The sequence below is a fragment of the Balaenoptera acutorostrata genome, chromosome 9 (genome assembly GCF_949987535.1).
Source record: "Balaenoptera acutorostrata chromosome 9, mBalAcu1.1, whole genome shotgun sequence".
Lineage (NCBI taxonomy): Eukaryota > Metazoa > Chordata > Mammalia > Artiodactyla > Balaenopteridae > Balaenoptera > Balaenoptera acutorostrata.
This window is the reverse complement of record NC_080072.1, coordinates 100,992,795-101,015,636: the sequence shown is the minus strand read 5'-3', so window position 1 is coordinate 101,015,636 and position 22,842 is coordinate 100,992,795. Positions and strand designations below refer to the sequence as shown.

The 22,842-nt window shown below is 49.6% G+C and overlaps 1 protein-coding gene across 1 annotated transcript in view; it reads right to left on the bottom strand.

The window, feature by feature from the left end:
* Window positions 1-22,842, bottom strand: part of TECTA (tectorin alpha) — a 69,616-nt gene that overhangs the window by 27,452 nt on the left and 19,322 nt on the right. Inside the window, exons 7-11 of the mRNA XM_007196694.2 lie at window positions 21,061-21,631; window positions 18,552-19,144; window positions 16,679-17,252; window positions 11,395-11,996; window positions 3,230-3,791 (exon numbers count right to left, since the gene is read on the bottom strand). Coding sequence (XP_007196756.2) covers window positions 3,230-3,791; window positions 11,395-11,996; window positions 16,679-17,252; window positions 18,552-19,144; window positions 21,061-21,631 — 2,902 coding nt within the window. The remainder of the gene's footprint in view (window positions 1-3,229; window positions 3,792-11,394; window positions 11,997-16,678; window positions 17,253-18,551; window positions 19,145-21,060; window positions 21,632-22,842) is intronic.

Below are 22,842 nucleotides of genomic sequence, written 5' to 3'. Positions count from 1 at the left end.
AAAGAAGCAGCACTGCACAGAGGGAGAGCACTGTCTCTGGAGGCACTTTCCAACTTACCCGAGCCACTTGCCTTGCCGAGCTCACTGAATTACTCTGAGCTTCAGTTTCTTCCTCTAGAAGATGGGACTATTAATGGTGCCTACTTTACAGGGTTGCTGTAAAGTTACAGGAGTCAATGAGTGAGGACTCATATCGCACTTAGAATAGTGCCTGGCACGTGGGCAGAGCTAAATACCTGCTATGCGTTTGTTATTTTCTTCTCTTACCGTACCCTCACCATCCAGTGCTCTACCTTAAGTCCTCCATTAAGGGATTGAAAGAGTGACAAATTCAGCTGAAAGAATTTTAAGGATGGGTTAGTAATTAAGACAATCGGCCTCCCTTTTCCCCCCCGCCCCAAGTCTATTTGTTCAACTTGGGTGAAGGAGTTTTCCAATGCATTTGCAAAGAAGGTAATTGAGTAATAAATTATCCCATTGATAGGAACAGCCAATATCGTTGAAAACCAACAGCATTCTACCTTGTTACCAATAAAGTGTACATTTAACGGGCAATTCTGGTTTAATCCTTTTTCTCCTGAAAACACCATTCTCATATCTCCACAAGTGAGTGTTGAAATGGATTAATTCTTAGTAGAAGTGGGGGGTGGGCAGAGGGATGCTCTTCTGCCCTTGCTTCTCAGAGATTAACGTCATGTCAGATACGGTTACAAACAACTGTATTCAAGGCAGCCTCTGTTCACTGATCTCTCAGATTGAATTGGCTGAGTTAGGACTCCATCTCCCACGGCTTTTCTCTGTTCTGAAATTCAAAATGGAAAACTAAGCTGTCTCCAACTGTGTCCGCCCCCCCAATCTCCACCCACACGCCGTCTTTAAAGTATAATTTTTTTCTCTTATTTTAGCTTTTCTTTTTGCCAGTCACCACCACCACCTCTTCAGGAGCTCTCTTTTGGATCTTGGCCCCTGTCCTGAAATGCCAAAGTGGGGGAAGGTCTATCCCTCTTGTGGTAAGGACGCTTGGCCTGGGCCCTGCTGGCAGGCAGCTATCTAGGCCCGGATGGGGCCCGTGGCCAAGGGTGAGGCAGGATAGACTCTGCTCTGAGTGCCTTGGATGGAACTCCCTGTGACTATGTATAGAGTAGGCAACCGATGTCTGGACAGAACTTTGAGGAGGGGAGAGGAAAAGTTGCTGGTGGAGGGGACAGACGGACAAGAAAAATAGTTTTCACATGCATTATGAAGGGTATCCCTTTCCCAAACTGTTTCCCCATCCTGCACCAGTTTCAGCCCCATGGGTCCAAGCTGCATAGAAGTAGGGGACCTTCCTCCTCAAAGGTAAGGTCATGAGGGCTTACTAACTTGATTCCTTTTCTTTCCTGTGAGTGACAAAAATTGATACCCATAAATTAAGGTGAGACTTCCTGGAATTAGCCTCCTCTAAAAACAATTCTTCCCTATGATCTCCCTGCCCATTGCAGCTAGAGGCAATGGATGTGGGCATACACTATCCCTTGCTCCCCATCCCAGCCACGCCAGACAGCAGTGCAGTCGCCATGGCATGGCTACAGGAAAAGAGGGAACGCCCTGTAGCAGGTCTCAAGAGGCAGCAGGCAGGATCTCCTTCCTAAAACTGTCTCCCCATCCTGCACCATCTTTAGGCCCCTGTGTCTACAGCCTGGTCTGCTGATTTAGAGGAAGGCAAGCTCTCTCACTCCACTGAGCTCACTCCAGTGAATCCAGAGTAGCTCTAGAGATTTATCCAGACCCTGACTTTTTTATAGGTATATTTACTTTACTAAAGTCACCAGAGGCCAATTAGCCTGGACAGTCACCCCTACTGGCATCGCTCCCCCCAGCCCCTCACTCAGGGACTGAGCATGGCTGAAATGGCATCTTTTCCCTCCCCCTCCCCACTTCCTCCCACCCTGGCCTCCCAATCTACACGAATCCAGTTATGTGGGATGTAAATGAACTGTGTGAGCATTAAACGACAACACTGTTTCTGGTTTTTTATCCAAATCTCCCTTTCCCAGGATGAAAAGGGAGTTTACTCTCCGGGTCCCCTGCTGGGTCACTTATTTAGAGCTCTTTGCATTCAGCATCCATTTGTAGTCTTTTTCATACAGTTAGGCCTAAAAGAAATTTGCTATAGCTAATGAGATTGAGATGGGAAAATAGACCAAGGCAGATCGGCCTAAGACCAATACTGGTTTCTCTTCCCCGTCTTTTCCTATTGTGATGTGCTAAATGCAGACAAATTATTCCACTATGAAGTGTATGAGTTGAGGGCAGGAGCTTTGGGGCTGGAAGGTCAAACCCTGACTTTGCCACTGAGATAGTAGGACCTTAGGCAAATTACTTAACTCCTCTGAGTCTCAGCTTCTCCCTGACTAATTGGGTTATGGAGGAACAAATGTTGATAAAGTGTTTAGCACTGGGCTTGGCTCAAAGCGAGCCACGAATGTTAACAATACCACTTAACATGCATGGCGTGTGCTAGGCTTTCAGTTACCTAATTTGATCCTCCCGACGTTTCTGTAGCATAAAGAGTGTAGGCAGAGCATTATCAGGGGGAAACTAAGGACCAGGGAGGAAAAGTGAAATGCTTCAAGGTCACACCGATCCTTAAGGACAGAGCAAGGCTAGAATCCAGGAGCTCTAGTTCTTTATCTTTTTTCTTTTTTTTCATTGAGATATAGTTGATGTGCAATATTAATGTTAATTTCAGGTGTATCTAATTCTTTTTCCAATGCTTTTAACATTCTGCTATATTTCATCAACGCAGAGACGGATACATGACATATATGAATCAAATAGAAAAACACACTAAGAGAAAGTGTATAAATTATCAGTACACTTCATGACGGGTCCATGAGGTTCTAGAACAAACTAAGCGATCTACTAGCTCACTCTTCCCTGGATTCGTCCTTTGTTAGAATCTTATTGTGCCCTTGCTGAGCCCAAATGCCATGTGTGCTGCTCTGTGCTTTATGTACGTGATCTTATTTCATCCTCAGAGGAATACAGGAAATAAGCGGTATTAACCCCACTTTATAGATAAGAAAACGGAGCCTCCGGGCGGTTCGGTCTCTTGTTTCAGGTAACAAACTCAATTCCAAAGTGCATTTCCTGAAATTGCCCCACTCAGTTTGCTCTGACTTTGTACTGGATGACCGGCCTGCCCACACCAATCAAGATGGAAGGAGAGACAATGGGAAGGACTCACAGCAGGACGTGTAGTTCCTCCAGCCGGTCAGTGCGATCCCCTGGGTCTGGCAGGTGCTGGCGTAGTTCTGCAGCCAGCTGCAGGCGGTCTGCACGGCGCCGCCATCGATGCAAGAGTCAAACAGGCAGTTCTTGTAGAAGAAAGTGGGGTTGACCTTGCTGTGACACTTGTTGAAGCCCGCGTTCTGGTTGGGGATCAGACTGCAGAGCTGCTGCACTTTGGAGAAACCTTCCACTTTGGCACAGGAAGGGCAGCGGTCGCCACAGCCAACCTGGCAGAAGGTGTCCCTCTTCACCCAGCTCTGTCCAAACTCATTGACGCTGGAGGCCAGCAGACCCATGGGCATCTCCAGGTCGTCTTCGGGGTTGCCGTTATAGCGGCCACACAGGCCGTAGGTGCTGTTCTGCATGCCCCGAGGGACCGTGACGGACAGGAAGGTCTTCCAATCATACACAACCTTCAGGCCAAAGTCAGTTTCCACCACCACATGGAAGCCAAAGGAAAAGATGTTTATCTTCCCTTGTCCCAACTTCAGGGGCAGATAGAGCCGTTCATTGTTGACCTGCAAGAGCAAGAGGGTCGGCACAGACAAATACAGGTGGCCCAGACAGCCCCGCCCTGCTTTTCTAATGATTAGCCTCTGAGAGGCAGCCCCACGGGGGGGTTGGAGCAGGTTGAATGTAATCTTCGCATTTAGTGTTGTTTCTGTCCCTCAACTATTATTATTAGGATTTGGACAGACTTAAATGACTATCCTTTGTACACTAATACACCTATTTATTTCAGTGCCTTCTGTTTATAGCATTATTCCCTCCAGGAGTTCAAATTGTTTTCTCCAAGGTAATGAGAGGGTAATAAGAATTCAATTAAAGTTTAGACTAAAATACCCAAACCTAAAACTCTTGTGTTTCTATTTCCACCTTTACTGTGGATTTATCTTAGACAAGCCCCAATTTATTAATTCCTCTAGGATCTTCTTTTTCCTGAAGAATGACTTGATTTTGCTGGTCCCTCTGCCTAGGATGCCATTCTTTACCTGCCAACATCCTTCTCATCCCCCAGACCCTGCTCAAATGTCGGCTCTTCTATAAGGCAAGATTTTTGGAGCTGGTGGTCAGGATGAATCACTCCCTCGTCTGGGCAACCAGAACATATTACTTATACTTCTCTCATGTTCTCCTGCACCTCTGGCCAAGATCAAGCACGTGTACCCTGCTACTGAAGCACACATCACATCTGCCTTATATTATAGCTGGTTGTCTACACCTCTGTCTCAACTACAAGGTTAGGAGCAACCTGAGGGGAGGGACCACACTTTATTGATCTATACATCCACCTTCCCCTCACTCCCTGCTGGGCACCCAGCACAATGGAGAGGGCACTTGATGCATGTTTCCTCCCATCGATTTTAAATTCAGAAAACAAGAAAATCCCTTAACGTCAAACTCCAGAACTGCACTGGCCCTTGCACCATTTTGATGCAGATGAGCCAAATCCTGCAGCCCCTGGCTGGGTGAGTGCTTGATGGGAAACAGACTGTTGTGAGGGCTAAGAGGAGAGCTGGTCTTCCTTCCGAAAGAAGAAGGTGGCCGCCCACAGGGTGGTCGTAGATTGCTCCCTGCCCGCAAATAACTCCCCTCCTGACCGCCTTAATCTCTCTCCCATCTGACACCCCCGCCCCCAGCCCCACTGCTACCACCTCAGTTCAGACCCCCTCATCACCCTCCACCTTGACTCTTGAATATGCCCCCAACTGGTCTCCCTACCCCGGTACTGCCCCTCTCCTCCAGCCACTCACCACTGCCTCTCCAATATTTTTTAATGCAATTGAAAGCAATTAATTAATACTTAAAACCACCTCCACAGCTTGAATAAAATGTGGGGTACGCTTAGCACATGGCACAGGGCTCTCCAGGAGCTGGCCCCTGCCTCTCAGACCCAACCCACTCACTTCCTCCACCCCAGCCATACCCAGCTCTTTGCTGCTCCCCAGATGGACCGAGCTGCCCCATTCCACGTGCCGTTTCCTTTGCTGCGAGTGTGGTGGTGCTTTCTGTGTCCACCCTTAGCAGTTGTGATTGTGAGTTAACGGTAACCCGCAGCTGGCCTTGGCCAAATGGGGGCCCCTTGGCCCAGGAGGTTATGACCCCCCCATCCAGCCCTACCCCCACCCTAAGGGCAGCCCTCGGCCAATGACTGACCAACACGGGGGACCAACTCTGTGCGCAGGTCATGCACCAGAGCTCCCAGTGGCCCAGACTGATGTCCAACTTAGACCACATCCTCGCTGAGCTCTCTGCCCCTGGTTCTTCCCTCACTTTCAGGAATCCCCACCTCAGACTCTGCCTCTAGGGAACCAAACTAAGACAGCAATGGTGCCCTTCCCCCATCCTCTCTTTCTCTGGGGTAATTTTCAGCCTTCAAATTTCAACTCAGCGATCTCCTTGTCTATGAATATTGGTCCAGGCAGAATTCACTCATTCATCCAGGAGCCATCAGTTTGGCACTACTGTGCACCAAGCACCGTGCTAAACGCCGGAATAAAGCATAGGGCTCTTTCCCTAGGAGCTCACAGGCATGTGGCAGAGACAAGTACATAAACAGGTAATAACAACATCGTCTGATAAAAGCAACGATAGAGATAAATAGATGCACAGGCTCCAGACTCAGCCTGGGGACAGAATCAGGGATGCCCGCAGAGGATGGTGCCCACGCCTGGTCCTGGAGGCTGAGTGATGTTGGCCAGTCAAGATAAATTTGGGGTTTGGGAATAAAATATACACACTACTAGATAACTAATAAGGACCTACTGTATAGCACAGGGAACTCTACTCAATATTCTGTAATGGCCTATATGGCAAAAGAATCTAAAAAAGAGTGGATATACGTATATGTATAACTGATCCACTTTGCTGTACAGCAGAAACTAACACAACATTGTAAATCAACTATACCCCGATAAAAATTTTAAAAAATATACACACTACTATATATAAAATAGATAACCAACAAGAACCTACTGTATAGCACAGGGAACTCTACTCAATATCTTGTAGTAACCTATAATGGAAGGGAATGTAAAAAAAGACTATATATATGTGTATGTATATATACATATATACACACACACACGCACATATATGTATGTATAACTGAATCACTTTACTGTACACCTGAAACTAACACAACATTGTAAATCAACTATATTTCAATAAAAATTAAAAACAAAACAAAACAACAACAAAAAAAGAAGGAATGAGAGTGAAGAAAAGGGAATCCCAAGAAAAGGGTGTAGCCTGAGCCGAGGCCAAGAGGAGGGGAAATGCCTCATAAATATGAGGAATTACAGCAATTGAATGATGCTGGAGCATAAAATGTGACCTCGGGGATGATGGGAGATGAAGATGGAGAGGCGGGGAGGGCCTGGACCACGGAGGGCCTCGTCTGTAACGTCCCATGAAATCAAGCCTGGAAAAGACTCATTCATTTTGCAAAGAAGAAGTCACCGGTGATCTTAGTAAGAGAACTTCAGTAGCGTGATGAGACCAGAGGCTAGGTTGCAGAGGTTAAACAGCAAACAGGGGATATGGAAGCAGAGATGTCTGTCTCCGGGAGTTTGGTAAGAAAGGGGAGGAGAGGGATTGGTTAGAAGAGGGATTGGATTGAATCGGGGTCAAGGTTTATCTTAGAATGAATATGTTTATGGGTTGAAGAGAAAGGCCCAAGACACGGGAGGGGGAGGAGATGACAGAAAGGCAAGAGCCTGAGAGGGCAAAAAAGAGATGGTGCAGGTGGAGAGTGGCCATGGAGAGGGGAAGAGATAATTCGTTCTCTGGAACGAGGAGAGGAGGTGAAGAGGACGTGGTGATGGGTCATTTCAGAGACAGCATGGAGGGGGGAGGAGGAGGAGAGAGATCATGCCTGGTGAGCATGACTTTCTCAACCGGGAGGCCCAGAGACAGAGAACACAGGTGCGCAAAGTCACCGAGGGCAGCAGAGGCCGTGGGGACTCCCACGAGCCTTGACGACTCACAAGGATAAACTAAAGGCTGAGCACCCAAGGGCTCACGTGTGCTGGCTGGCTTTTCCTCCCGAGTTTCTCTGCATTCTCTATTCCTGGCTACTGGGTGTCAAGGAGGGAGCGATACCTTGGGGAGGCCATGTGCCTGGATTACAGCTCAAGGTCTTCGAGTCCTGTCACGGCCCAGGAGCACCTGGGAAAGGAAGGCCTCGACGCAGACAGGCCTGCCCGGCTTCTCCCTGTCTCTCAGGCCCCAGGAATGCAACCTCCACCCCGACATCACTGCCCTGTCTGTCCCTGTGAAAGGGAGGGAAGGAGGGAGGCAGAGGAAGGGAGGGGTGGGTAAGGATGGATGGAAGAGGCCGGTGCAGAGGAGGAAGAGAGCAGGGCATGGGGATGTGTGGGGGAAATGTGTTTCTAATACTGAAGTATTGGAAATAAGGCCACATATTCGCTTTTCAGTAGCGAGCTTTCCTTTAAACAACTGGCCTTGATTGCTGCTACAGCTGTTCTTCAGCTGTTCTGAGGTCCCCTTCACACCCCCGCCCTGGGTCTCCACTGACGTTTCCTTGTCCTAGGACGCCCTTGCCTCTTTCTCGGCCTGGCCAACGGATGCCTTCAGGGCTCAGCTCTGGATCATCTCTTGCAGAAAGCCTTCCCTCCATCCCCCCAGGCGGCTCAGGCAACCTGTTCTCTCAAGACACACCCCCCTTCCCCACTGCACGTCACATTTTTCTGGGACTTCACATCACGCTGACGTTCCCTGCGAGCACGTCTGTCTCTCCCACTAGACCCTGAGTTCCCTTAGGACAGAAGCCGTGTCTGACTCACATTTCTACCCCCAGGGCTTGGCACAGAACAGCCTGTCAATGCAAGCCCATCAGATGCAACTGAGCCAGAGTGATACTCAAAGCTTCCCTCCTCTCTGATGGCCACGGAGTGGGCAATCAGTGATAAAAACACCAGCTCTGGAAGGTCCTGAGAGCCTTCCCCTTGGCCTGGACCACGCGGGACCCGGCTGTGCAGAAGCCTGGGGGAGATGGAGGAGACTGGCCGTCTCTGTGGAGCTCGGGCTGTGGACGGCTGAGGCGCAGGCTCTGCGGTGCCCGGGAGAGGCTCACCTCTGTCACTCACTCGCACTCCCTGGCTGGTATACACACAGCATATTTATTTCTAATTTCCCTCGGCTTGGTGGATTTCCCCACATCCTCAGTACTGCTTAATGCAGAGAAAGGTCAGAATCACAGAGGGACCCGGTGTCCCAAGGAGTCACTTCCACGTCACCTCCGTTTTTGCAAGCACCAGCAGTGACCCGGGCTCTGTGCTGTGTTTTGCCTGGCGCTTCACTGCGCGCTGTCATTATGACGGCCATTATTCTTCTCTCAGGGAGAGATGGTGACTAATAATAACATCATGGGAAAAACAAACGCAAATCATTGAACAAGCAGATCCTGTAATGCATATTAATAATTCAGAGTAAATGCTAAATCTATCCCTTAGGCCCCAGAAGAAAAGAGCCTTCAAGCTTCCTGAACTTGGTCTTCCTGTCAGAGATTTGAAAGCTGTACACTCTATCCCCAGCTTGGGCATTTTGGACATCTGGTGACTTAGAAAGATGAGCCCTGGAAAGGGTCCCCCCACCCCTTTAATCAATCCCTCCTTGATGCCCATTACTCTCTAATTACTCCCTGTTGTAGATTGAATTGTGTCCCCCCAGAAGATATATTGAAGTCTTAATCCCCAGGACCTGTGAACGTGACCTTATTTGGAAATAGGGTCTTTGCAGATGTAATCATTAAGATGAGATCATGCTGGGAAAGGGTGGGCCCTCAATCCAATGACTAGTGTCCTTAAAAGGAGGGAGAGATTTGGCACAGAGGGAAGAAGGCCACGAAAATATGGAGGCAGAGACTGGAGTTATGCTGCCACAAGCCAAGGGTCACCTACAACCACCAGAAGCTGGAAGAAAGCCTGGAACAGAGGCTTCCCTAGGACCTCGGGGGGAGCGTGGCCCTGAGGACACCTTGGTTTAGGACTCCTGGCCTCCAGAACTGTAACAGAATAGGCTTCTGCTGTTTCAGGCCACCTAGTCTATGATGCTTTGTGACAGCAGCCCTAAGAACTAATATACCCTTCCCTCCGCATCTCTTTGTGGGAGGAAGAAACCAGCTGTGTGGTTCTCACGGCTCTTGACTTTAGGCATGAGTGCATCTCATGAGACACGTGCCTGGAAGGTGAGCTGACCCAAAGGGAGGGAAACACCTGGTGAGAGAGGAGAATCAGCCACCGGGGAGGAGAGAAGGGAGAGCAGGAAAAAGAACAAGTGTTCATGAAGATCCAGTGTCTATATGTGAAAATAACTGGGTCAGAAAACAGGGGTAGCCTCAGATGTCTATATACCTAAACCTTGAGAGCGTGTAACACAAGGCAGAAAATACGCTTTCATAGTACACTGGATGGGACAGGGCCTGTTAACAGATCATATTTTAGAAGAAGAAAAAAACCTGAAAGGTAGAAAGGTGGAAAAGTGTTGAATGTCACAGAGATAAGGAACGATATCCAAATTTATAAATCTAAGGGTAGACACATGTCAGAGGAGGAGCAAAGGAGAACAGGACAAATATGATGCAGTCACGTGGACAAAATGATTGATGTGTTTGTTTTAACACAGTTGATGAAAATGGAGGAGAGGGAAGTTATTGTAGAGAGCGGCTTTGACTATCCGGACATCTGCTGGAAACCTTTTGTGGCTAAAAGCAAGGCATCTGGTGCATTCCTAACTTGTGCAGGTGGCAATTTCATCTCTTAAATTGCTGAAGAAGTGACCAGCAGCAAAATAAAAGTCGTAGGAACCTTGGAAGAAAGGGCTTATTATGTCATCTCCTTCGTTCATTTGACAAACGCTTTGAGTGTCATAGCACACAGTATATTCATTTAACATAAAGATGGATTAGGTGCGGTTCCTGCCCTCAAGAAGTCCACTATGAGTATTGAGTGAGCTGGACATGAACATCATGGAAAAAGACAGTATGATTAATGCCGTAAATGATAGAGGAAGCAACTGTTAGGTGAAACCCAGAGGGAAACAATGGCAGTTTGGGTAAAATATCCAAGAAAAGGAAGAAGAATGTTCATAGTGAGACTTCCATCTTAGATGCTAAGAAGGCACATTTTCCAGTAAACGTGAAAGGGAAGACAGTTTAAGAAGCTCAGAAACCTCTCTTCGTCAGAGAAAGGGGTTAAAGGAAATTCTAAGGAAGGAAAGAAATCAGCAGAGTTGCCCAAGGAAGTCTTTTAACAGCTCAGAATTTGAAAGGGAACGTATATGAACGGAAGAGGAACCTCCTTAGAGATAAATTACACCGCAGACCGGGGAGGATGGTGTTAAAAGGTTGACATCCTAAGTCAGCTCGTCCAAAACGCTAAAGCAGTGGCTTGCGGGTGTCCCAAGTTTTGCTCAGGGCGGGCCCTTGGTGGAGGCGTGGCCAGCCTGTGGCTGGGGCTGACATCCTCAGGCTGGACTTGAGTGCATGGAACTCCTCAGCCCCTACCTGCTCCTGTCTTCATGGTCAAGGGAGTGAAAAGTAAGAAGACTGCAAGGGATCCCCAGGGTGCTCCAGATGTGGACAAGACTCCTGAACTCCCAGGTCCCCTGGGAGCGAAAGGGAGACTGAAAGAGACAGAAGGAGGCCCAAGGAGGCAAACAGTTTGATCTCAACGAAGGGAAGGAGGTGGATTAGACCGCAGCACCACTTACTGACGCCTAGCCCATGCTAGGTGCACATTCTCGTATACACACAGCGACTGTCTGAGGCCGCTCAGTGTAGCCAAGCTGGGACTCCATCTAGGTCTGTGCCGTCTCCAACACACTCTGCTACAATACGAGAGGCACCGTTCCTAGAGCTGAATCTGTCCCTAGTTTGGTGCCTGCAACTTGGGCAGTTTTCTCTCTGAGGGCCCTGTTTCCTTATCTGTAAGATAAAGTGATGGGAAATCTCCAGGGTCCCTCTCTGCTCTGACAGCCTCTGCTTTTCCTTGGATTCTGGACCTGCCTGGTTCAGCTGCAGCCTGACTTGCTGACCCGGGACCCCTAGCCTCACATCCCCACGGCTCCCCTCCTGGGGTCTGGCCTGTGACCGCTCACCAGCACCGTGTGCTTGTAGGCCCTGTGAATCACGAGGCTGTAGCCCAACACGGTCACGTCCACCTGCTTGACCCACAGGGCCAGCGACGGGTCCCGGTCCTCGTTCTTGGCTGTGACGATGAACTTGGGGGACGCGTCCGAGCTCGGCCTGCTTCCTGTGGTACACAGGACGAGCGGACAGCTGGTCTGGAAGTCAAAAGCGTAGCCGTCGAAGGTCAGGTAGTGGCCGTAGCCCGAGACGATGCAGGAGGCGTCGGTGCGGGCCTGGCAGTAGTAGAGGCCGCCCTCCTCCATGCAGTACTCGTCACCCTTGCAGGGGATGGTTTCACAGTGGACGCTGTTGTCTGTGCCATTGCAGTAGCAGAAGATCTGGCAGTCCAGGTCCACCCAGAAGGTCTCATTGGTGGCAAGCTGGTGTCCCTCAAAGTTGCAGCCACACTCGCTCCGGGGGACGCACTGGCTGTGTCGCAGGGCATAGCCCTCGTCACACTGACACCCCTCGGAGCAGCTGTCCACACAGGTGGGGCCCAGCGTCAGGGTCTCACAGGTCTCTGTGCACGTCACGCACTCCTCGAAATGGCTGTTCTCCGGGCAGTCCAGAGCTGAGGGTGGGCGAGGAGGAGATGGGATTGAGAGAGGGACAGAGGTCAGAGACAGAGTCTGTGTACACTCGTTGGTGTGCATGGGCGGGTGCATGTGTGTGCATGTATGGCTGTGTGCATAGTGTGTGTGCATGTGTGTGCGTGCAAGGATGTATGCTGCATGGGACTTACTTGTCCAGCACGGTGAGCTCAGCAAATGCCATGTGATTGGCACCACTGCCATCCTCATTTGGGGTGATCCAAGGCTCAGCGAGCCCCTCACTCACGTGCTCCTCTAGCGCACTTAGCTTTGCATGTAGAAGATGCTGGGACCATGGGCCTGTTCTGAGCCCCTGCGGCACGCCAGGCACTGTTTTGGGCGTTTTAGGGTAATTTTCTCAACAATCTGGATGGTAAGGACAGTCATATCACCCCTGTCTTATAAGTGAGGAAACTGAAGTTCAGTGACTTAATCCAGCTGTTAAGTACTGGAGAGAGATTCGAATCTGCATCTCCCGACTTTGAGTCTCCTGACTCAAAGACTATGGAAAGAGAGTCCTAGAGGGAACAAGTGCTCTGATGCTGTAGAGACCTGTGGGTACCATCTCTGAGCTTCAGTTTCTTCTCTGATTAAATAAGGACAGTACTTACCTAGGACTGCTGTTCTGAGGATTAATAACCTAATATATCAAGCCCACAGTAGGGTCTCAATAAACACTGTGCCCTTTCCCTTCTTACACTTCCCTCCATTACAGATAGGTTTCATGGAGGTGTTTCTACTCTACACATTGGACTTTCCCTGTGTCTTTCATCTCTCTGCTCCTGGTGTCCTCTGACCCCTTCCACCTCCTCACTGACCTCAGCACATGGTCCTGCCCACCTCCTTTATTCACACCCTTTGCCCCCTCCTGCACGGCCCTTACAAAGCCAAATCCTACCCACCCTCCAAGTTTCATTTCAAGTCACTCTTCTGCCCAGAAGTCTTCCTTGATAGATCAAGACTCTGTGTCAGTAAGCACAGCACATAAAATAACAGCACATGTGGCTCACCATGGAATTCGTGTAACTTCCCATGCCTCTTTATTATTTTTGTTTGTCAAAACTTGACATGAGCCGGGATGAACCCAGGAATGCAGAAGAAATCTACCCAAAGGTCTGTGTTTTCTAAAGATCTGTGCACAACCTCACCATCTCCTGGGAGTTTAAGATCTTGCCTTTAAGGCTTTCTTTAGGTCTTATGCATATGATCACTCCTTAAGAGGGTTTTATAATCCAAGGACACAAAGGACACTATAGAGAAATTGCATGGCAATAATAGTTCTGCCCACAAGTACCAGCTCCACAGTTCTGCACTATGGACTGAAAGCCAATCTTTTTTCCCTCTGGGCTAAAGGACTGTCTCCACCTCCACTGACTAGTTGTAGGCTAGTTCAGCACTGATTAAATATGTCTGTATAGAGCGATTTTCACATTTGTCTCTAAATTATGAATAACACTGACTGCAGGTTTATGGTGATAGCAAATAACATGACTTATTTAAATGGCTCTCGTTTTATGACTTATCGTGTTGTCTGAATGTGTCTGAAAGTCTGGAACATACAGACATGAAGTAATAAAGCTTCCCCTGGCTCTCTGAAATTACTTAATTGGGCAGCCTGGCTCTGCCAGCGAGAGCTGGTTAAAAATATCTGAACACAGAAGCAGCGGTTGCCTCTCTCCAGGTCCAAAGAAGATTGTGTTCCTGATTTGCAGCTGTCACTCAATCCAATCCCCACTCTCTGCAAAACCCTGACCAGATTAACCCCTTAGTACCCAGAGACTTGATTAATCAAGTGTGAGCCCTGGCCCTCCACCCGAGGAAGCCATGCTCCACGTGGCTGCTTCCGTCCACAAGTCTCTCTCTAAAAAAGGCACTTGGGAGCGTTTGCTCCAGCTCTGCAGGCCCTGATGAAGGATGGGGAGAAGTGAGTCTCAGCAGGCGTCGCACCCGGAAAAAGAGGGAATCACTGTCATCCCGCCACACTTACTTCGCGTGAACCATGCCACCAAACTGGGCTTCGTGCAGTACGAGAAAACAATCCAGAGACACCTCCTGCCGGGTAGGAGTTCATAGGCTAAAAGGATGGCACAGACACGGCCTGGCACCAAAATGGCTTTGGTATGCGGCAGACTCTGTAATCCCATAATGTGAATGAACTATAGCTAGAAAGTTGAGTACAGAAGCAGGGACGGAGATCATTTTAGACAAGCTGGAGGCGGGGCGAAAGAGGATGTGGGAAGTGGGTTAAAGAGAAGGCTTTGGGAAGGCATTCTAAGGTCCCACTAGATTGGTGGTCAGTAGAAACCTGGGAGCCTCCCTCCCTTTAGGTGATTTTATGAAAAGAGCATGCTTCCAGAATTCCACCTGCAGATTCACAGCCTCTGTTATGAATCCCTCCCCAGTGTGATTAGGGTCACCAGGGGTGTAACCGCCCAGCTCTGAGATGATACTCCAAATGCTCCTTTGGGCTTCCAGTGCTCAGAAACCAGAGCATTATTTTTAAATAACAATATGTGTGTGTAGGGGGGAGGCGGGGGGGGATATTCTTAGCTCTGGCTAAGATGTTACTATTGCAAAGGCTTAGAGGCAAGGTAAGGATACCCCAGTAGCAATGGGTGAGCCTCACCCAGACCTTAGCTTCTAATAACATTCCCCACCAAAATGAATCAGGATTTCTTGGAGTAATGGTTGATTCTAGGCTGGGGCAGGGAAGGTTAAGAGGTGATGTGGAGCATCTCGTTAATCTGGAAAGTAAGAAAATGACAGAGGCATATCCAAAGGATGTAGGAGGCACCTGGAAGGGGCACCCACAGGCCAAATCTGTCATAACTTTAATGCCAAAATAACAAATGTGATATGAAACATACATCATTGAAAAAAACAGGTATCTGTGTGTCCATGTTGATGAGATAGATAGATGATTGAGGTAAATAAATAGATGGATGGATGGGTGGATGGATGATAGATAGGGGACAGGCAGGCAGAAGAGATACGAGGGCTCTGGCTTACAGTAAAATGACATCTGCTGACGGGTACAAGTGGAGAGAGTGCTGGAGCTGTAAACTGTCAGCATGTAATCGTCATGCTGAAGATCAGTACAAGCAAAAGTCATCAGTGGGCACTAAGTCGAGGAAGGAGATCGTGATGACAAGCAGGGTGCTGCATGGTCTTCCCCACAGATTGCTCATTAGTCACAAGATAGAAACGTAGTGACACAGAGTGGTGATATTTGACAACCCCTGACCAGGGGGCCAACGTGCCCATCACCAATGAGAGGAGGCTGGACAGAGCGTGCCCCACATGTGACCTGATACCACGAGGAAAACACGCCTCTCCTACGCAGGGGGCTGGGTGGGATGTAGAGCAGAACCCAGCCATGGCGAAGCATCAAACCCAAATGGAGGGCCATTCTATTTCAAAAGGGGGGAGACTGTAATCTTTAAAAATGACGAGATCATAAGAGACAAAGAAGCTAAGGAATTGTTCCAGACTTAAGGAGACCAAAGAGACATGACAGCTAAATGCCCCATGTGGTCGCAGACTAGATCTGCACTGAGGTGTAGGGGAAAGCCATAAAGGACACGACTGGGTCAACAGGCAAAACTGAAGTGGATATTAAGTTATCGCATCAATGTTAAATTTCCTAAGGTCAGTAACAGTACTGTGCTGTGAATGAGTGTCTTGATTCTAAGGAAATATACACTTAACGTATTTAGGGGCAAAGGAGCACAATGTCTGCAACTACCCTTCAAACGGAGAGTCAGTGAGAGAGAATGACAAAGCAAACAGGGCAAAATGCTAACAACAGATCATCTGGGTAAAAGCTATATAGATATTCTTGTAACCCTTCTGTAACTTTAAAATTATTTCAAAATAAAAAGTTAAAAAAGTAAACAAACTTAGGTTGGAAGAAATATAATGCAAGAGACATAACCAGATGTAAAGGATGGAATCTCAGTGGTGGCGCTGGTCTTCGTGAGGGCCCACCTTCTTGGTGGGGAAGGAGTGGGAGATGTGGTCCAGGTGGGGCAGTCCTGGCCCCAGGCCTGGGTCCTGCCCCCTCGGCCACTTCTCCTTCTACCCTTCCATTTACTCCTCCCCCTGGGCTCCCCCAGAACCGAGGGGATTATATGTCTCGTCTTCCCAGCAATTATTCTCATTACTACAAGTACTGCTGAGAGGGGTCAGATACTCTGGGGGCAAAATGAACAACCAGGCACATGGGACTCTCTCAAGAACCATTGTCAGGTTTGCCCTGGGGAGTGGGGCTAATCTCTACTCCGGGAAAGGCACCCTGACTGATCACCGTGGGCTGAAATGAATGGGGTCCTGCCTTGCCAGGAGAGAAGGCGCCCACTGAGCCATCACAAAGATTTCCGGTCCTTTGACATGATGTGTTCCCTCTGCTAGAAATAACCAAGTGTCAATAGCTAATTGTTCTACAACGAAGAGGGATGGTGTGATTAGAAATAACAATAAAGATGCGCAATAGTCTGGTCTGGGGGGACGAGCCTTCCAGAGGACACATCAGACTAGGGAAGATGTACAGGGTTAATGAGATTGTCCTTGAGTGCGATTGCACCAGGAAGAGAAGGCGATCCGGGGTCTCGGTTATCCACGCCCCGCCCCGGCCGGCCGCCCCCATGGCGTCACCCGAACTCACGGCAGAAGTCGTGGGTCCTCCAGGGCTGCACCTCCACGTCGGCGTTCTTGCAGGCGCTCGCGTACCGGGCCACAGAGTCACAGAGCTCGGACTCGTTGCCCCCGCTCTGGCACAGGCGGAAGAGGCAGGTGCGGTAGTAGGCGGTGACGTTGACCACGCCGTGGCACTCCAGGAAGGAGCTGTTGGAGGGGTCGTTGATGATGCCGCACCTGGAACGGCTGCGGTAAAATTTCAGCAGCTCCGAGTCGTTGCCACAGGCCTTCAGCAAGTCCCCGCACTCCCCGTTGCAGATCTCCTCGAAAGTGGTCCAGCTTTCCAGGAACACCGCCAGGTTGTCCGTGCACTTGCCACTGGGGAGACAGAACTCCTCGCTGGCGTTCGTGTTGAAGAAGCCACACAAGCCCCCCGTGCAGTTGAAGTAGGCGGTGGAGAGCCGGATGTACAGCAGACCCACGTCTGAGTATTGCACGGTCACGACACCCTTGGACTCGACGGTCGTGCTGTTTTTGTTTCGATAAATTTCCAGCTTCCCCGAAGGATGGAAGAAAGGCAGTTCCACTTCCTGACCGTTCACCTGAAAAATCAAATCGCTATCATGAGTTCCAGATACACACAGGGTGCCCACAATTTCCTAGGCTGTGAATAAAGACGTGGCTCTGCCCCATGACTAGCCCTTGGAGTAAGGTCGAGAAGCTGACAGTGGGCGGAGACCACACAGACAACTGCTTTTTTCGTGGACATCTTTGTTTCTTTCTTTCCAGGCTCCTCTGATCCAACACATTTGCTGTTTATTTGTGTGTGTGTGAGACCCTCAGCTAGTTCCAAACACAACTGAAGTGTGAGCAACAGTCACCGTAGACGTGTGGCTTCCTCCTGCCCCCGACGTCCTGCCTCCTTCTTCTCCCTTCAAATTTTAATTTTCCTGGGTCTCAGCCCCTTGGAAGCACACAGTATATATCTAATTATTTAGCTGTCCATCCACCTATCTACCCATTATTATGTTGATAAATTAATTTCTGCCAGTGTGTCAATGGGAGTAAAAACACAGCCCTTTCAGTTTGTAGATGTATGCTTTATTCACTGCATTGACTTTTGCTTTCTAAATTAGATGTCATGTGATATTATGAAATGCACATGGCACTGGGAGGAGGGAGATCTGCTCCTGCCTCACCCTCCATCACCCCAGCTCTGCCACCTCTCAGCTGTCAGGCCCACAGCCCTCATTTAGCCCTTTGGGAGCCTCATGTGAAAACAAGGAGTTGCACTCGATGATGCCCAAGATTCCTTCTTACTAACGATCTGTGAGTCTGCATGCTTAGTGATGGGTATTTTAGTATTTTAGACCAGGACAGTGGGGCGTGAGGCACCATGGCAGGCACCCCTTGTGCTACTCCACACGGATTCCCATCTACAGGTAGGAGATGCAGCACAGTACAGGGTAAAGAGCACAGGCTCTGGAGCCAGCTGACCCAGGCTTGAATCCCACTTTATGGCTGTGTGTCCCGAGGGAAGTTACTTAACCTCTCTGTGCCTCAGTTTTCTCATCTGTAAAATGAGAATAATGATGTTATCTACCTCTTAGGATGAATGTGATACTGCTTAGGATAGTGCTTGGCACACAGTAAGCATCCTATATATATTTGCTACTCTGGCGAGCTAGTCCTGCTCTAATTCGAGAAATTCCAGCTTCACTCCAGGTCTCCACCTGATGGACTTTTATTTGGTGCTGACAGTTAGAAAATGCTCCCATTTCGGAGTCACTGCCTTCCTAGAATCCGCTCACGGTCAGAGGCAGCCAGGTAAGCCTGAAGAGCGCGGCTCCTTCGCTTGGCGGGACTCATCAGAAAAGTCTCCAAGGCCACAAGCGTCTTACCTTGACCTCCGAAGCCCCGATGCCTCCTATCTTGACCTCCTGGTCGGCCACCAGGATCCGGAGACCCCGCAGCCAAGCAGGCCCTGCGTCCGGCTTCCTCTTGTTGATGTCGATTTCCAAGTACTCTAGCTGCTCAGGGCAGGTCTTGAGGAGCGTGTAGGAGAACTCGACAGGGAAGGCGTAGGCGGCGCCGTCGAAGGTGTGCAGCACCTGGTTCTGGCTGAGCAGGCACACGGTCTCCCGCCTGGGGAAGCAGCCCTGGTAGCCGTTCTCCACTGCGCACACCTCCTCGCCACGGCACGTCTTGTTGAAGCAGTACACGTCGCCGCCCTCCTCGCACAGGCACTGCACCGTGCAGTTGGCCGTGGCCCAGAAGAACTCGCCCATGGCGTAGTAGTGGCCGTCGAAGTCACAGCCGCACTTGTGCAGCGGGACGCACTGGCTGGTGCTGAGGACAAAGCCTTCATTGCACTCGCAGCCCTCCGTGCAGGGCGTGGCGCAGCTGTGGGAGGCCGTCAGATCTGAGCACGTGTCCGGGCAGCTGCTGGTGCACACGGAGTAGTGGCTGAAGCTCGGGCACTGCACCGTGGACACTGACGTGGGGGAGAGGAGAGAGCGTGACAAGGTGAATGACCCAGGGGCTAACCGGCCAGATCCACCACGCATGGGGGCCTGGAGGAGGAACGCTCCTTCTGGACCAGTTGGCACCTAGAGGGAGGGCCAAGCCACCGCTCACTGGGGGAAGGGAGACAGAGGGTGTGCAAGGAGCGCAACTGCTTTGGTAGTAACTACTGAGCAATGGGATGGAGTGGGATCTCACTTGATCATCCTGACTGAAATAAAACTTCAGGTTCCCATCCTAACTAGACTCGACTGATTATTCAATACAGGTTTAGTACTGGGTGAACTACACCCATCGAGATGGTTTAAGATCTTCAACCGATGGGCATATAAGTTGGTCTGACTTTAAAGAACACGGCCCATTCCTAGGAGGAAATAAATCCAACTCACAGGAGAAATGAAAAATCTAACTCTTAGAGGAGGAATTTGAAAAAGTGAACTTTCAAACAGGGGCCAAAGAAGACTGTGAAAATGAATTCTCTGGCAAAAATAAGAAAGAAACTTAGCTATCTGAAAAGAACCTGTGTGCCTATTCCCCCAGGAGACTGAATTGGAACTGGATGCCTTCTGAAGGCCCTTCTTGCCGTGGAAAACTTCGATTCTTATTTTAAGAACATCTGAGTCTGGTTTGAGTCTGGTTGACCCCAACAGGCGGAGGCTCAAGAGCCTGGTAGACGAGTTCTCTGAATTAAATACAATTCATCCCATTAAAATGAGAGACAGGGAGAGGAATGTGGAGGGTAGGAAAGTAGTACCACTAGAAAAAAAATAACCATTATAGGCAAAAAATTAGGCAATTGGATGCTCTTGGATTATACAAGGATCAAAGAGAAGTCATATTCAATCTCAACTTGAATCAGGATTTGTATACTCCAGGCGTGATAGAGGCTGGCCAGTCCACACACACAAAAACATTTAAATATACTCTCTTTTAGTATCTTGATCAATTCTCAAGAATTGATTCTGATACATATTGATTTATATGAATCCAACCTATACGGATAGGAAAAAATCGCTCTCTGGCCTTGGAACTGAAAGAAACTTTTAAATCTCACCTCCATAGCACTCTCAAATGCATGGATAATATTTTTCGGTTTACTCATATGGAGGAAACCAAGGACCAGGAAAGAAACAAAATTCCAAGAAGCAATTTGGTTTTTCGTTTGCTCGTTTTCAACATTTACATAACTAGGAAAAGTGAGAGAGATGTAAGTTGGATAGAAGGAAAACATAAGATAGCTAAATTGTTCCAAACGCTCAATCCAAAAGTGTAATTCCAAGGGGACAGCTGGATTTCCCACACTTTGGGGGCTTTTTTCCTCACCACCCGGCATTTGAGAACAAGGCCTCCTTCCGGGTCTGCTACCTGCCCTGTCTACTGCCCCTTTTGGACCAGCTGAAGTGCTCTAGGGCAGATGTCACAGAACCTGAAGGCACCGAAAGTAGAAAGGAAACAGCCAAGGACAAAAATGCCCTGGGTTCCATCTGGGAGGTGCATTCTTCTCCCAAAGGCTGCTCTTGATTCCCCAGGCCAGTGTCCACATTTCCCCAACAGCCGTGGGGACAGCCACCTCCAGCTCAGAAACGGCCCCCTCCCTGCTCAACTCTGCCCGGGCCACCCCTGCTAAGGGCCCTCTTCCGGCCACGCATTCCGTGTCTCCTGACCACGGATGCCCATCAGTGGTTTCTTGTTTTCTGGCCACAGTACTGGGTGAGGAGAAAGGTCAAGATGCTTCTACAGTTCGTTCTTTACCATTTGCTATATTTCAACCTCACCCTGACTCTCGGCCAATGTGTCTTAACAGGGAGCTCTCAGAGGAGCCCCGAAACCCTCTCCCGGCCCCCCTGCACAGGCGTGGCCTTCCGTGTGGACAGGATGCCAGCTTACCACACCCAGTCTGGATTCGCCAGTCTCCGATCGGAATGCCCAGGGCTTGGCACACAAGGGCGTAGGCCTGGATGGCCTGACACAGGAGTGTCCCGTTGTCCCTCACGCTGCACAGGTCATACACGCAGCTATGCACGAAGGCCATGGGGTCCACGACAGTGCCACACTCCCACAGGGGGCCGTCGGTCTTGTTGAGGAAGCCGCAGTAGTCGGGGCCAAAGTAGAGGGCTTCGGTGGCCGCGTCACACTGGGTGCAATTATCCACGCAGCCCGAGTCACACTGCCAGTCGGTGTGGTAGACCCGCCAGCTCTCTCCCAGGTCTAGGACTGACATGGCTGGCCTGCCGTCGGGGCGCAGGAAGTCATCCAGAGGGTTTTTGTTGTAGTTCCCACAAAGCCCGCAAGTGGAGTTGATGTAGGAGCCTGGGATGGAGATGGAGGCGTAGTGCTGGCCATCAAATGTCACTAAGAGCCCAAAATCCGTTTCCACGGCAGTAGACATGCCACTCTGGTAGATTTTCACCGCCCCCAAGTCTAAGGTGACGGGCAAAGAAGCCACTAGGTCATTCACCTGCCAACAACAGCAATAGTAAAAAGGCAGGTGAGCAGGGGCCAGGGCAGTGGGTCCAGCTGAGGTCAGGAAAGGGGGGAGGGATGGGGCCACTCAGCACCACAGAGAGAGTGGCCCCCAAAAGCCTCGGGTGCCAGCGGGCTTGCCTCCCAGCAAGGCAGAGGCCCCAGAACCTTCGAGAGCAGGCTGGCGTTTGAGTTGTGACAGACGTGCCTTGCTTAGTGCCACTCTAAACCCCTCTGGGGACCAGGTGGTTGTCAACACTTCCTGGCTGGCTCTTGGGCCAGCTTCACGTCTTTTCTTGAAAGACTAGTTACCTGGCTTTTCCCCTTTTCTCCTCGAATCCATTCTTTAAGTCTCAGCTTAAGGCACATACTTTCCATGACCCCCTTGCTGCCCTTAGCACCCCCGACCCCTCCTCCCAGCTGGAAGGTGCCCTATAAACTGTCCCCACCATCGAGCTTTGAGGCTGCCCTGGTGTTATTCTCTGAGTGTTTCACCCTGTCACTTCCTGATACCAGGCCTATGTCACACCATCGTTCAACACAACAAATTCGAACACCTACTGGGTACCAAGCACGATGTTAGGTGCTGAGAAATAAAGAATAAAAAAAGTAATTGTCCCTGCCCTTTATGAGGTCTAGGTCTACCGAGGAAGAGGGACACAAATTGATATTTATGACATACAGTTTTAAATATGCATTCATAGGAGATGCAGTGATGCAGTGGTAGAATGGTACCTGACCACTGATCCAGCCTGGGGAGGGGGGTCATGTAGGCTTCTTAGGGGCAGTTAAGTCTGACCTGGGTCTTTAGAGATAAACAGAAGCAGCCGAAGGAAGAGTAGGGGGCAGAGACTTCCAGGACAAGTGAATAAAATCACGTGGTTAGAAGTAGCTGCATGAGAATAGGGACAGTCATCGGGGTGTCACTGTACTGCAGAGGGAAGGGACGGGGCGGCTGGAGAGGAAGCTGGACACAGGCAGGGTCCATTCATTCAGTAGATGTCAACTCAGCCCTTTCTGTGTGTCAAGCTCTGTTCTAAGAGTTGGGGATTAGCCATGAGTGAAACGGACGAAAATCCCTGTCTCTTGGCACTGTCTATTCCTCTTCAGGAGACCAACAGCAAACAAAACCAATACGTAAAATACATAATGACATCAGAAAAGTGTTCTGCAGGAAAATAAAGCTGGGAATGTGGATCCAAAGTG